We start from the raw sequence: 12,910 nt of genomic DNA, 5'->3' as shown, positions 1-12,910 counted from the left end.
CCAATTCCATGGCTTCAACACCCAACTATACGCACACGCTCGCTCGCGCACACACCTCAAACTTTTGGGTTTCCAACCCACATGATCTAATGTTCAACTGTCTAATGGATGGATACCCATCCACAGGCACCAAACTCATTCTCTCCCCCAAACCAAAGAGAAAATGGCATCACTTTCCCCCAGTTACCCAACTCAGAACACTGGGAAATAATCTCTGCCCCATCCCCATTTCCGATGTTCTTTCCCATCCTCAGTCTCCCTCCTCTAGGTCAGACCACCGCCGTCTCCTGCCTGGAGAAGAGCTCCCCAACTGTTCTGGCCTCTAACTTCGTTCCCTCCTATCCAATCTCCCCATTGCAACCAGCGATCTTTTAAAAACGCAAATACAACTGTTCACTTCTCAGCCAAGCTCTTCAAAGCCTATCCGTTGCCCTTCGGGTAAAATCAACTAAGTTACAAGGCCTTGCGTAATCGGTCCCTCCCATTCTCACGGGCCTCATTTATTACCTCTCCTTTAACCAACAGGCTGCTGACAGCTGCAGAACGTACCCGGCCCCCCAGCCCCATTTCCCACCAGTCCAGGATTCGGCTCAGGCGACACTTCCTCCAGGAAGCGGGTGCTTAAAAGGCAAACGCTCAAAGAATGAAATCCGAGGGGCATCTGGGCAGCGCTTTCAGCTCCGGACTGAGGTTCACGGAACGTCCGGATTTACCGGAAGTCCAGGGCAAAGGTCAAACGCGATCGCGACCCTTTCCCGAAGTTCGCGGGCCAGTCCGACCCTTGCACTCTTCCGCCCTTATGAGTCATGGCTGCCAGTCCCAGTCTTTCGATGGTCCTGAAGTCGACACCAGCCAGCTCTGGCGCCCCCAATGTCCTCACACTCGAGAAAGCAACCCTCCCTCCCTCCTCGCTAGGGCCCTGAAGCCGCCGTCAGGCAGAACCTGCGGCGCCCGCTCGCCCCAAAGCAAGATGGCTACCAGGCGCTAGTCTCCGCTCCCAGAGTGAAGCTGTCCACGCCCCGGTTAATGCCGCTGCCAGGCTGCCCTCACCCAGCATGGCCACCCCGGCTCAAGCCTCACTATGGTCTCGAAGCCACTGCTGACCGGCCAGGTTCCGGGAGGCGCTGCTCAGGACGCGGCCGCCCCCCCCCTCCACGCCCGCGGCGGCGGCGGCGGCGGCGGCGGCGGCGGCGGCTGGAGCCCGGATGCGGCGGCGTGCGACGGGCCGGGAGGGCGGCGCGGATGGATCCAACATGGCGACGCCGAGCCTGAGCCGAGAGTGAGGCGGCGGGGCGGCGGAGTGGGGAGGGGGAGGCGAGCGGGACGGGGCGGGGCCGGGCGGGGCCGCGGAGGGCTTGGGGAAGGAAAGTGGAGGGGGAGGCGGAGGCGACGTCCAGCCCGAGAACCTCGAGAGAGGGAGGTGACGGGACGCTGCGAGGTGGGGGAGGGGAGCGGCCGAGGGGGCGTGCGGGGGAGGTGGCAACTGTGGGAGAGGGCAGGGGCGAGGCGGGGGAGTGGGCGCGGGGAGGGGCGTAAACAAGGGCCGGGCCGGGCCGGGGGTGTTGGCGCGGCCGAGGTGGGAGTGGGGCTGCGATCCCGCCGGATGGAGGGCGGTGGGCTCGGGAGGGAGCGGCGGAGGGTGCGAAGGGGAAGGGGCTGGTGGCATGTGGTGGGAGGGACTGGACTCTTGAGAGCGGTGTTGCGAGGAGGTGGGAAAGGATGAGGAGGGGACTTCAGACGTTTTGGGGGAGGCTTTGAAAGTGTTAAATTGGAGGTGGGAGGGGGAAGGGCCTAGGGGAGAATTTGGGTGGAAAAGGAGAGCACGGAGGTTTGGGGGGAATGGAGAGCGTGGCGGTGTGACGAGGTAATGGGGAAAGTGAGAGACTAGGCGGAAAGTTTGGGAGGAAGGGGAATGGGCTGGTAGATAGGACAGTGGAGCTGCACGGGTGATAGAGGTTGGGGGTTTCCCTCACCCCCAACCCCCTCTGCCCCCCCCCCCCCCCCCCCCCCCCCCCGTGGAAAGGAAGAGAGCGAGCAGAGTTAAGCAGCATCAGTTGCAATCAATTCTAATTGCCAGGCCTTTAGCTTTTAATAGGGTGGGGAGGGCAGAAGGGAATGGTTCAGAGAATTGGGGTTGGATGAAGGTTCAACTGGATTTGCTTTCCAAAGGCTCCCTGACTTACTGCTCCCTTGTTTTTCCTGGTTACTGAAAGAAGGGGAAATGGGGAAGCCAGTGTCACCGCCGCCAAACTGTAGAAGGAGGAAAGGACTTTTCTAGTTTCTAGCAATTAGCAGTTTAAGACTGGGGAAACAGCCGTGCTGAGTTGGACCCCTATATGCCAAGGAGGAGGCTGTGGAAATCCGAGAAAGGGAACAGAAAACAGGATGGCATCTAGGCAACCTGGATAATTAAATGAGTGCTTTAGTTTCCAGACCTTTCTTTTGCTGTTTATGTGCTAAGAGGGAGGGGTCAGTATTCACATATAGAAAACGTTCCCTGGTGAAATGTAGATGTCTGAGTGAATGCGGCCCCAGTGGATATTTTGTTCTCACTGTGTGCTAAGGGAAAGGGCAGAAGACAAAATTTGGAGGATAGTTCTGGTCTGATAAGCGAACTGATAGAAAGTGCCTTCTTTGGCTGTAACCATTTCCCCACCCCCAGTTCTCCCTAAAGTTGAAAATCAAGGTTAATATTGTAACAAAATAGGTGGGTCTCAAGGAATTGAGGAGTCAGGTGAGAAGGTATCAGAGCATAATTGGTTTTCCCACAAGTTGTTGAATTTCCCACAAGTTGCCATGAGCCATTGAGTCTGGAAATTCTTGATTTGGTATTGTTTTGTGAATTGGTTAGTAGAGAGGGAAGCCTGGGGACTTGGTTGGGGGTGAGTTCTCTCATTTCGCTCAGAGTGGATCACTTTAATCGAAATGGCTTTAGGTGTGTTTGTGTATTTTTGTAACTGAGACTAATTCTTTGGGCCTTTGATGTTTCAAAATAAAGCTTGAAAATTGACTCTTTCCCCCCCCCCCCCCCCCCCCATTTGTTTTTGTTTTGCTGCTGGCTTCCAACCTTGTGCTAGGAAGAGACCTGGGAAATTAAGTTTCTTGCAAAGGTAAGTCTGGAACTTTTTATTGTTTTTGAACAATGGAAGGGAATGGATGGGAATGGCATGAGAAATGTGTTGGGGTTGGCCCAGTAATGGGTTAGATGCCAGGGAAAATGAGTTTTCACCTACACAGCTGAGTGAATAAGATCTGTTGCAGTCACTGTCTTTCTGGGTAACTGGAGATTGGTAGGAAGGAAAAGAGAGCAGAAATTAGGTGTTTGGGGGCAAGCCCCCAGCTTTGGTTTGTTATTATGTAGTCTTCTTGGTCAGCTCCGAGAGAAACATTGTTTAACATATGGAACATTATACTCTAACGGACATCTACTAATGTTACCCTTGGGGGGTTGCTGAGGCACCTTCCATGGGAAGGCTTTTCCTCTAGCTTACTCTTCCTTCTAGTTGTTCAGGGTTCCTGGAATCTCCCTTTGAAAACATACTATGTAATTCTGACTTTCAGATGCTTGGTTACATTTTCCTTGTCCCACCAGCAAGAAAGCTCTTTACTTTCTCTCAGTCATCTTGAAGCTTTTCCATGTCGTTTTCATTCCAAGTTTCAAAACATCACTCTTTTTTACTTCTTCCACATGACTTTCCTCCCTAAGGGCTTCAGAGAGAGTCAAATACTTCTGGTTCTGTGAAAATATACATGCCATCCCTGTTGAGATGAAACTAGACTTTCATCTTCATTTCAAGAGATCATTCTTTTTGTATTTCTTTTTTTTTTTTTTAAGATTTTATTTATGTATTAGAGAGAGGCAGAGAGAAAAAGCACGAGCAGGGAGGAAAAGGAGAAGCAGGTTCCCTATGAGCAGGGAGCCCACTGTGGGGCTCGATTCCAGGACTCTGGAGAGATCATGACTTGAGCCGACGGCAGACGCTTAACTGACTGAGCCACCCAGGCACCCCTCTTTTTGTATTTCTTACACATGACTTTGCTCTACGGACTTCTGAGAGAGTCAAGTACCTCAAAAAATACAGATGTCATTTCTGGTTGGGATGAGACTAGACTTTGCTTGGAAGTAGAAACTTGATAGGCAGTTCTGTAGATACATACAGACCGTCTGTTGGCATTTGGCTGGTTTGGACCTCCCTAAAGAAAACAAACAAAAAACTACAGGAAATGCAGCAGCAATTCCTGGGAATAAAGAATTATTCTTGGGGCTTAAAAAAAAATTGGGAAACTCTAACGGGGGGACTCATGTTAGGTTCCCAACGGACCCAAACCAGCCAGTGGGATCAGGACTCTTTGGAGTGTTTTGTTTGTCTCCTGATATCTGGCAATATTTCAGGACTTAGGAGTTCTTTTTAATCTATTGTTTACAGGGGGTACGTTCTTCTTACTACTGATTATCTTTCATCTAGGATCTCTGTATATTTTAAGCTGTGTTCCCAAGCTTCACTGCCACAGAAAGCTGAGTATATTTTGGTTTAAGAGGAAGTTGGCCATGTTCTTTTAATGCTGAAGTTAGATTCTTGGAACCCCATCTGGATTGCTAAGTGAGTGAACTCACCATCCTAGATGATAAGTAAGGGGTGGTGGGGGGGGGGGCTGCCTATTAGCCTGCATGTCAGCCTCCTGACATTTCTTTCAAGGACATGGCCTTGGGAAACTTAGACTTCTACATTTTGCTTCATTGAGTAAGCAGAATGTCTGATCAGCAGTCGAACAAGGAAGGGTCTGCAACTGGTCTAGTTTCAGGACTTTAAAGATGGCTGTGAGAGTTAAGTGTAGGATCCTTTTTGTTTGTCTTGCAGAGGATGGCATTTCTCTTATCTTCACAGAGGTCCAGATTGAACTAGGTCACATTCGACCTCCTGGGATGGGGCAGAGGAGAGTATAGCCCCACCACTTGTTGCTCACCTGAATGGCAACAGCAGGTGATAAGAGAAGCCAGGGTTGGAGTGGGATGGAACTCCTTAGTGCTCGTGGAACTTAGGAGTTAAATAAGTCTATGTCTGACTGGCTTTTCTTTTCTTCTGGAATATTGTTTGATGGGTTTGGGTCAGAAGGACCCAATGGCATCCTTCTCTAGATCTAGGGTGGAAAGTGACATGCTGTCTCTCTTCTTTTGACCATTCATCATGGTCCATCTACAATAGGGTTTCTCAGCTTCAGCATTATTTTTTTTTTAAGATTTTATTTATTTATTTGACAGAGCACACAGTGAGACACAGCGAGAGAGGGAACACAAGCAGGGGGAGTGGGAGAGGGAGAAGCAGGCCTCCTGCGGAGCAGGGAGCCTGACGTGGGGCGGGAGCCCGATGTGGGGCTCAATCCCAGGATCTTGAGATCATGACCCAAGCTGAAGGTAGACGCTTAACGACTGAGCCACCCAGGCGCCCCTTTTTTAAAGATTTTATTTATTTATCTGAGAGCGCATGCGCATGTGTGCGTGTGTAAACATGAGAGAGGGGAGAAGGAGAAGCGGACTCCCCACTGAGCAGGGAGCCCGACAGGACACAGGGATCCCAAACCCTGGGATCATGACCCAAGCCAAAGGCAGACGCTTAACCAGCCATCCCTCATTATTGACATTTTGGGCTGGATAATTCTTTGTTGTGGGGGCTGTCCTGTGTATTATAAGATGTTTAGAAGCATCCATGGCCTCTATTCACTGCAGGCCAGTAGCGCGGTCCCTTGCCCCCTCCAGTCATAATAGTCTAAAATGTCTCCCGACATTGCCACATGTCCCCTGGGGGGCAGAATCCTCCCTGGTTGAGAACCATTGACCTAGAAGCTATGATAATTCCTGGCCCTTTGAATGATCCAGCCTGGGATCTAGGACTTAAAGGTGGCTGTTTTTTCTCTCATATCTAGAGAGTTAACTCTCAGAGGACTGAGACCTATTATAGAATTGCATCCATTGAGGGGCACCTGGCTGGCTCAGCTGGTAGAACACACGACTCTAGATCTCGGGGTTGTGAGTTCGAGCCCCACATTGAGTGTAGAGATTACTTAATAGAAATCTTTAAAGAAAAAAAAAAAAAACCCATGTAAATAAAAAAAATCAAACACTAAGCTACAAAAAAAAAAAAAGAATTGCATCCATTGATACATAATTAGGACCATAGTGCTTTCCTATGGCCTCATTTTCCAGTGGGAAGGTATGTGGAGACAATATTCCTTCATTTCTAGGGGCTCATAGTCAGGACACTTTGAATTCGGGCGCTCTCTAGCAACCTACTCTTTGGATTGGTTGAATGTGAAACCTGCCCATCTGCTTTTTCTGGGATCCTCATAATCAACAGCTGGCCAAAAGGAACAGGTGGGATAGGGAACAAGAAGTCTAAGGCTCAGTTTTCTCATGTTGCCTGCTATGGGCAAGGAGTTACTTTCCTTCATCCTCCGCCCCCCACCCCTCCATTTTGTACCCAGTAACTACAACAGGTGAAACGAGAGGAAGAGGCAGAGAAAACCAGCCCATAGTTGGGTAACTGTTTTCCCAGCTGTTTCCCATGCTCGGGGTTGGGGGTGGGGTGGGGGCATCTGGGCTCTCATAAGCAGATATGAGCTATATTTCTTGTCCACATATCAGAACCCATGATACGGGGCTAAGTGATTCCAGGGTGGACCTCCCCTTTTCTTAAGGGAAGGAGTCTCTCCTTTCTTAGGATTACTGAGCGGGAGAGGACCAGGTTGTACTTGCTCTTCAGTTTTCTGAGAGCCCATCAGCTTGACTCTTCTGAAGCAGCTTATCGTTTATTCTCTTTCTTAACTTAGCCTCAGTTTCTTGGCGTATAAATTGTCAGGACAACCTGTCTTGTTGCTGAGTAGGGTGCTGCGGTATGGGAGGTTCTGCACAGTGTAGGGGAGGCTGCAGCTAGCTAGAGAGTATGCGTGTAACTAGGTTGTGCGTATCTGTTTCTAATGAAGTCCTCTCTTAGACTTGTATGAGTTTCTTAATTGATATTGCTTGTGATGATGTCCTAAGTTTAGTTCAATAGGTTGCAAGTACTATGTGCCAGTCTCCATCCATTGCTAGGCACTGGGGATATGAAGATGAATATGACTTAGTCTGTCTACATGAGTTGTTTAAGGTCTACTAGGATAATAATACACAGATAGTTTTAGTACACTTTGATAAGGGGTTTAAAGAGAATATGCACGATGTTCCGTAGGAGCACAGAAGAGTACTACTTAGCCCAGCATGGAGGTGTGGAGAATGAGTTTGAAGATCTTATCTGAGCTGACTTTTAAAAGATTAGTAGGAGTTTAGCCATCTGAAAAAGGGTGGTGATGGGGCATATATGGGGCAGTGAAGGGAGAGGGGCACTCAGGCAAAAGGAGTAGGCTGAAGAAAGGGACAGAGAAATGAAATGCATGCTGTATTTGAGCTATAACCAAATTGATAATGGAGGAGAATAAAAAGTGGCTTATGAGGTCTGAAAGGTAGGCAGGGCCAGATCTCAGAGGTTTGGTGTGTTGTATAAGGAGTTTACCAGTGTTCTTATAGGTGAGGAGGAGGCTGTAGATAGGTCTTAAGCAGAAAAGTGATGTGGTCAGTTGTGCATTTTATTTATTTTTCTCAAGATTTTGTTTACTTATTTTAGAGAGCGTGAGCACAAGCAGGAGGGGTAGAGGGAGAAATCTCAAGCAGACTCTGTGCTGAGTGTGGAGCCCGATGCAGGGCTCTATCCCAGGACTCTGCTGTCAAGACCTGAGCAGAAACCAAGAGTAGGATGCTTAACCGGCTCTGCCACCCAAGCGCCCCTCAGCTGTGCATTTTAGCTAGCTAATTCAGCTGGGTGTGGGGAATGGATTTAGGTAGGTTAAGATTGTTGGTAAGGAGAGCCCTTGAAGAGGGTGTTAGCGTAGTCCAGGTGAGAGATTATTAGGACCTGAACCAGGGCAGGGGCAGTGGAAAGATGAGGTGATTTAAGACATATGTAGAAGTAGCTTCAATGGAATTTATAATGATTCCAGTGATTGGAGCTGTGGTCAGGGGTGGAGCAGCACTGGATGGCACTGTCTGGAGGAGCAGCACACATGTGTGACTAGAATGGACATGGAAGCCTCTGGACTTGAGGCTTGGTTACTGGCTGGTCATTGACATTACCCAGCTTGCTGGTGGAACTTTGTGAATCGAACACCAGATTATAGAATGAATGTCAGGCTGCTGTCGGTCGTTTTGAGGGGATGGGCAGATGACAACCAGGAGGGAAGGTTAGAAGGGGGTATATCCACATGGTATGTGGCCATCCTGGGAGTACACCTGGCGTAGGAGAATTAGAAGGATGCTCAGTGCAGGAGCTTAATAATGTTTGTTGATTTAAATCCGTGAGTTTTGGTGACTATTGTTAACTTGCGTAGTTATGCTTTTGAACTTAGTTCGATTGTAGGAAAAATGAGGATAGGAATGTGGGGGGATGGGTCTGGGCTGCAGAGGTTAAGGATGCTTCTCTCTTTGAATCTCTTTAGTTGACACAGCAATTTCACATGTATTTTCTAATTGGATCCTTGACAAGTCTGAAGAGTAGTTTCATTCATGTTTTGTAGATGGGGGCAGTGAGGCTTTGAAGAGAAGTGACTCGCGTAAGGTCTTACAGCTACACGGCTTGTTAATGACACAGGGAGAATTGAAACTAGTTCTCAACCTAAAGATTTTCAGGTTCCCTACTGTCAGTCCGTAAGTTCATCTGCTGCAGCTTCCATATTAAGAGTGAATTCTCTACTTCTTCTCAGTTTTGCCCACATTTAAGAGGTGAGGTAGTCAGTGGGGTGGGAGGGAGAGCACAAGGGACCAAAAGCAGTATTTTGGGGACTGGAGAACAATCAATTGGGGTAACATCTAATAGCAACTCCTGCTGAATATGCAGCACGGAAATTGCATAGAACATTCTCACTTAGGGGAAGTGACTGTGTTTCTCCAGTAGGGTCTGGACTTAGGACAACATCTGTTGGATGTGGAGAGCTCTAGGCTTTATTTTTCAATGAATACTTTTTAAATAAAGACTTAGTACGCACCCCTCTGTGCCAGGCACTGTGTTAGGCACTGGGGATGGACAAGCGAATGAGACCAGTTCTTGCCATCGAGTAGCTCACGGGTTCTTTCCTTGTCTCTGCAGTGTAGTGGGGACTGCAGCTGCTGAGCGGGGGTTCTGGGCAGCAGTGCGCACCTGAGCCCCCAGCATGGCGGGCCTAAAGCGGCGGGCAAGCCAGCTGTGGCCGGAGGAGCGTGGTGAGCAGGAGCACGGGCTGTACAGCCTGCACCGCATGTTCGACATCGTGGGCGCCCACCTGACACACAGGGATGTGCGCGTGCTTTCTTTCCTCTTTGTCGATGTCATTGACGACCACGAGCGTGGCCTCATCCGAAATGGACGTGACTTCCTACTGGCGCTGGAGCGCCAGGGCCGCTGTGACGAGAGTAACTTCCGCCAGGTGCTGCAGCTGTTGCGCATCATCACCCGTCATGACCTGCTGCCCTACGTCACCCTCAAGAGGCGGCGGGCTGGTGAGGGCGCACTGGGGGCTGGGGACACAGGGGCCTGGGCAGAGTCGTGGGAGGCCGGGGGTGAGCAGCGGAGGAGTCCAGGTGGGAGGAGGTGCTGACCCTGGGGGTGCCTAGGGCAAGTTAGGAGGCCCACTGGAGGGGGATTAGGAGGGACGGGAGGATCTTTTCCTGAATGACTCCCTCCCCTCCTATAGTGTGCCCTGATCTTGTAGACAAGTATCTGGAGGAGACGTCAATTCGCTATGTGACCCCCAGAGCCCTCAGCGATCCAGAACCGAGGCCTCCACAACCCCCCAAAACAGGTAAGAAAATATTAACTCCTCCTAATTTTTGTATTCAAGAAAGAAGAAACCAGGGGCACCTGGCTGGCTCAGTCAGTCGAGCATCTGACTCTTTATCTCAGGGTTGTGAGTTCGAGCCCCATGTTGGGTACAGAGCTTACTTTTAAGAAAGGGGGGTGTGCCTGGATGGCACAGTTGGTTGAGCATCCGACTCTTAGTTTCACCTCAGGTTGTGATCTTAGGGTCCTGGGATCAAGCCCTGTGTTGGGTTCCATGCTCAGCACAGAGTCTGCTTGGGATTTTCTCTCCCTCTGCCCCCCGCCCCCACGTGCTCTTGCATGTGCTTTCTCTCTCCCTCCCTTCTCTCTTTCTCTCTCTCTAATAAGTAAATAAATCTTTTAAAAAAGGCAGGGGTGGGGGTGTGTGGTGCCTGGTGGCTCAGTCAGTTGAGCATCTGACTCTTGATTTCGGCTCAGGTCATGATCTTGGGGTTGTGGGATCGTGCCCCGTGTTGGGCTCCTTGCTCTGCGGGGAGTCTGCTGGAGATTTTCTCTCTTTTCCTCCCTCTTCCTCTGCCCCTCCTCCCTTCACACACACACTCTTTTTCTCAAATAAATAGATAAATCTAAAAAAAAAGAAACAAAAAAACACCACGTTTGACATCGTGGGCACCCACCTGACACACACAGATGTGCGCGTTCTTTCTTTCCTCCTTGTTGAGGGAAACCCGTTCATTGTCCCAGCTTTGCCAGCCTGAATGAAAGGATACTGTGTCTCTCTCACTGCCCCCCAGCCCCCCAGTATCTAGCCCCCTATGAAAATCAGGTGAGGTGTTAATGCTTCACCTGGGTCCTGTGATTGTCCCCACCTTTTGTCCTCTTTTCAGGTCACTTTATTGATACAGTTTTTGGTGCTAACTCTAAAGGAGTCCTTTCTCATTCCAAGGGAAGTGTTTGCATTTCTGCTTTTACCCTATGATGTTTTTTCCCCTTTTACTCTCTGATCAGTGCCTCCCCACTATCCTGTGGTGTGCTGCCCCGCTTCGGGCCCTCAGATGTGTAGCAAGCGGCCAGCTCGAGGGAGAGCCACACTTGGGAGCCAACGAAAACGCCGGAAGTCAGTAACACCAGACCCCAAGGAAAAGCAGACATGTGGTGAGGAAGTTGAAGGGTTCCAGAGGTGGAGTGGACCTGAGGGGGAGACAGAAAGAACTGCTGAGATACCGGGCAGTGCAGGGCTCGTGTTGAATGGTTGAATGATGTGGTGGGATTGAATGCGTTAGTCTCTGGGGAGAGAATTCCTCTGTCTTTGTGGCAGAGTACTTTTCAGCTCTTTCTAGTTAATACTAATCAAAGGGATGCTGTTACAACATCCTTGTTGTAGGACGAACCAAGCATGATCGAGTACTAAAATGAACTTGTGTGCCTGTTAGTTAGGAAAAGATCTAGAAGTTAAGGTGCTGCTTGTGAGCAGTGGCGATAATCTGACCTGGCCTTGGCCCATTTAAGGGAAACTCTTGCGTTCAGGCAACGATTTCAGGGGTACATAGAAAAGAACTAGTCCTGGGGGAGAGGCAGAAAGGCTGGCAGGCAATGCGCCCAACTTCACTGCTCAGCTGTTCGTTTCCACCCCTCCGCCCCCCTTGCAACCACTGGTGCGTGTCTTCTCTTCCCCGCAGACATCAGACTGCGGGTGCGGGCTGAGTACTGCCAGCATGAGACCGCTCTGCAAGGCAACGTCTTCTCTAACAAGCAGGACCCACTTGAGCGCCAGTTTGAGCGCTTTAACCAGGCCAACACCATCCTCAAGTCTCGGGACCTGGGCTCCATCATCTGTGACATCAAGTTCTCTGAGCTCACCTACCTCGACGCATTCTGGCGCGACTACATCAATGGCTCGCTGCTAGAGGCGCTTAAAGGCGTCTTTATCACAGACTCCCTCAAGCAGGCTGTGGGCCACGAAGCCATCAAGCTGCTGGTGAACGTGGATGAGGAGGACTACGAGCTGGGCCGGCAGAAACTCCTGAGGAACTTGATGCTGCAGGCACTGCCCTGACCTTCCCCTCTCACCTCTCGGGGGACGACTCCCACCGCCCGCCTCTGGAGCTCACATACTGTTCTGGGGTTGGTTCTCTGCCCTTCCGACCAATCACACCCCTGCCTTTTTTTTTTTTTTTTTAAAGGAAAAGACAAAAATGGAAGTGGTGTTCCCCACCCCTCCCTGCACCCACGTGCCTGGGCCTCCCCGTTGTTTCCCTTTTCCGCGTACCCTCCTAATGTGTCTCTACAGCCACCTTGCCACTGAGCCGTAAGACAAACGTAGAGGGAGAAGCAGAGGCTACAGAACGTAGTCTTTGTAAGGGATGGAAGCGAACACTGCTTTTGGGTGCGTCGAGGGGTTATCCGTGCTTCTGGCTTTACGAGGGCTCTTCAATTTTGTCTGAAAAACCAAAGGGCTGTGAGTAAGGGAGCTGTGTGGAAGGTGGGACTCTGAAGTGTATTTTGGAAATGAATCACCACCCTCTCCCAAATTATAGAATTTTTAAAAAACAAAGAAGCTGTGGCCCTTTCCGCTCTCTCCTGGCCTCTGGTGCTGCTCCTCTCTGCCCTGTTCCCTCCGTTCCAGGGCTTCAGACCTCTGTCTGGTGCGGCTCTGTCCTTTGTCCCCTTTGCCAAACCCTCTTCAAGGGAGGACTGGGTCAGCCGAGTTGCCCCTCCCGACAGGGTGGACGGAGAAGGGGGTGCTGATTAAAATACACTCCCCCTGAGGAGGGGAAGGGGGAGTGTGAGACTTCCCTTCCATGTTCAAGTGAAAATAAATCATGTACCCCGCAGCCCTTTCCCCTTGGCTTTCTTCTGGCTTGGGCAAAGGGCATCACAGGTGAAAGTGAAGTCATTCAGTATCACCTCCTGTCTTCTCTCTCCTTCCCCATTCTCTATCCCACTCCCACTCCCAAGCTTCGGAGCGCGGGGCTGGGACACGCACTGAGTGTTGCACTTTTATTTGGGTAGGGAGGCTTGTCGAATGATCCAGGAGGCCTAGAGCTGGAGCCTAGTCCAGCTGGTACACC

At 50.4% G+C, this 12,910-nt stretch overlaps 1 protein-coding gene across 3 annotated transcripts; it reads left to right on the top strand.

Annotated features, from left to right (window-relative positions):
* Positions 1-1,191: 1,191 nt before the first annotated feature.
* On the top strand, positions 1,192-12,393 carry DEDD (death effector domain containing). 3 transcript variants are annotated; one of them, XM_035009987.1, is made up of 6 exons: positions 1,192-1,279; positions 3,078-3,110; positions 9,171-9,559; positions 9,754-9,861; positions 10,848-10,994; positions 11,519-12,393. In XM_035009987.1, the coding sequence occupies exons 3-6, from the start codon at positions 9,235-9,237 to the stop codon at positions 11,893-11,895; spliced, it is 957 nt and encodes a 318-aa protein (XP_034865878.1). In that variant the 5' UTR covers positions 1,192-1,279; positions 3,078-3,110; positions 9,171-9,234; the 3' UTR covers positions 11,896-12,393. The 3 variants fall into 3 exon arrangements, with proteins under 3 accessions (XP_034865878.1, XP_034865879.1, XP_034865880.1); XM_035009988.1 differs by lacking the exon at positions 1,192-1,279 and adding an exon at positions 1,420-1,438; XM_035009989.1 differs by lacking the exons at positions 1,192-1,279; positions 3,078-3,110 and adding an exon at positions 3,958-4,601.
* The last annotated feature ends 517 nt before the right edge of the window (positions 12,394-12,910 follow it).

This window comes from Mirounga leonina, unplaced genomic scaffold, assembly GCF_011800145.1.
Source record: "Mirounga leonina isolate KUSES-001 unplaced genomic scaffold, KU_Mleo_1.0 Mir_154, whole genome shotgun sequence".
Taxonomy (NCBI): Eukaryota; Metazoa; Chordata; class Mammalia; order Carnivora; family Phocidae; genus Mirounga; species Mirounga leonina.
The sequence above is the reverse complement of the archived record's forward strand: the minus strand, read 5'-3'. Positions and strand labels throughout refer to the sequence as shown.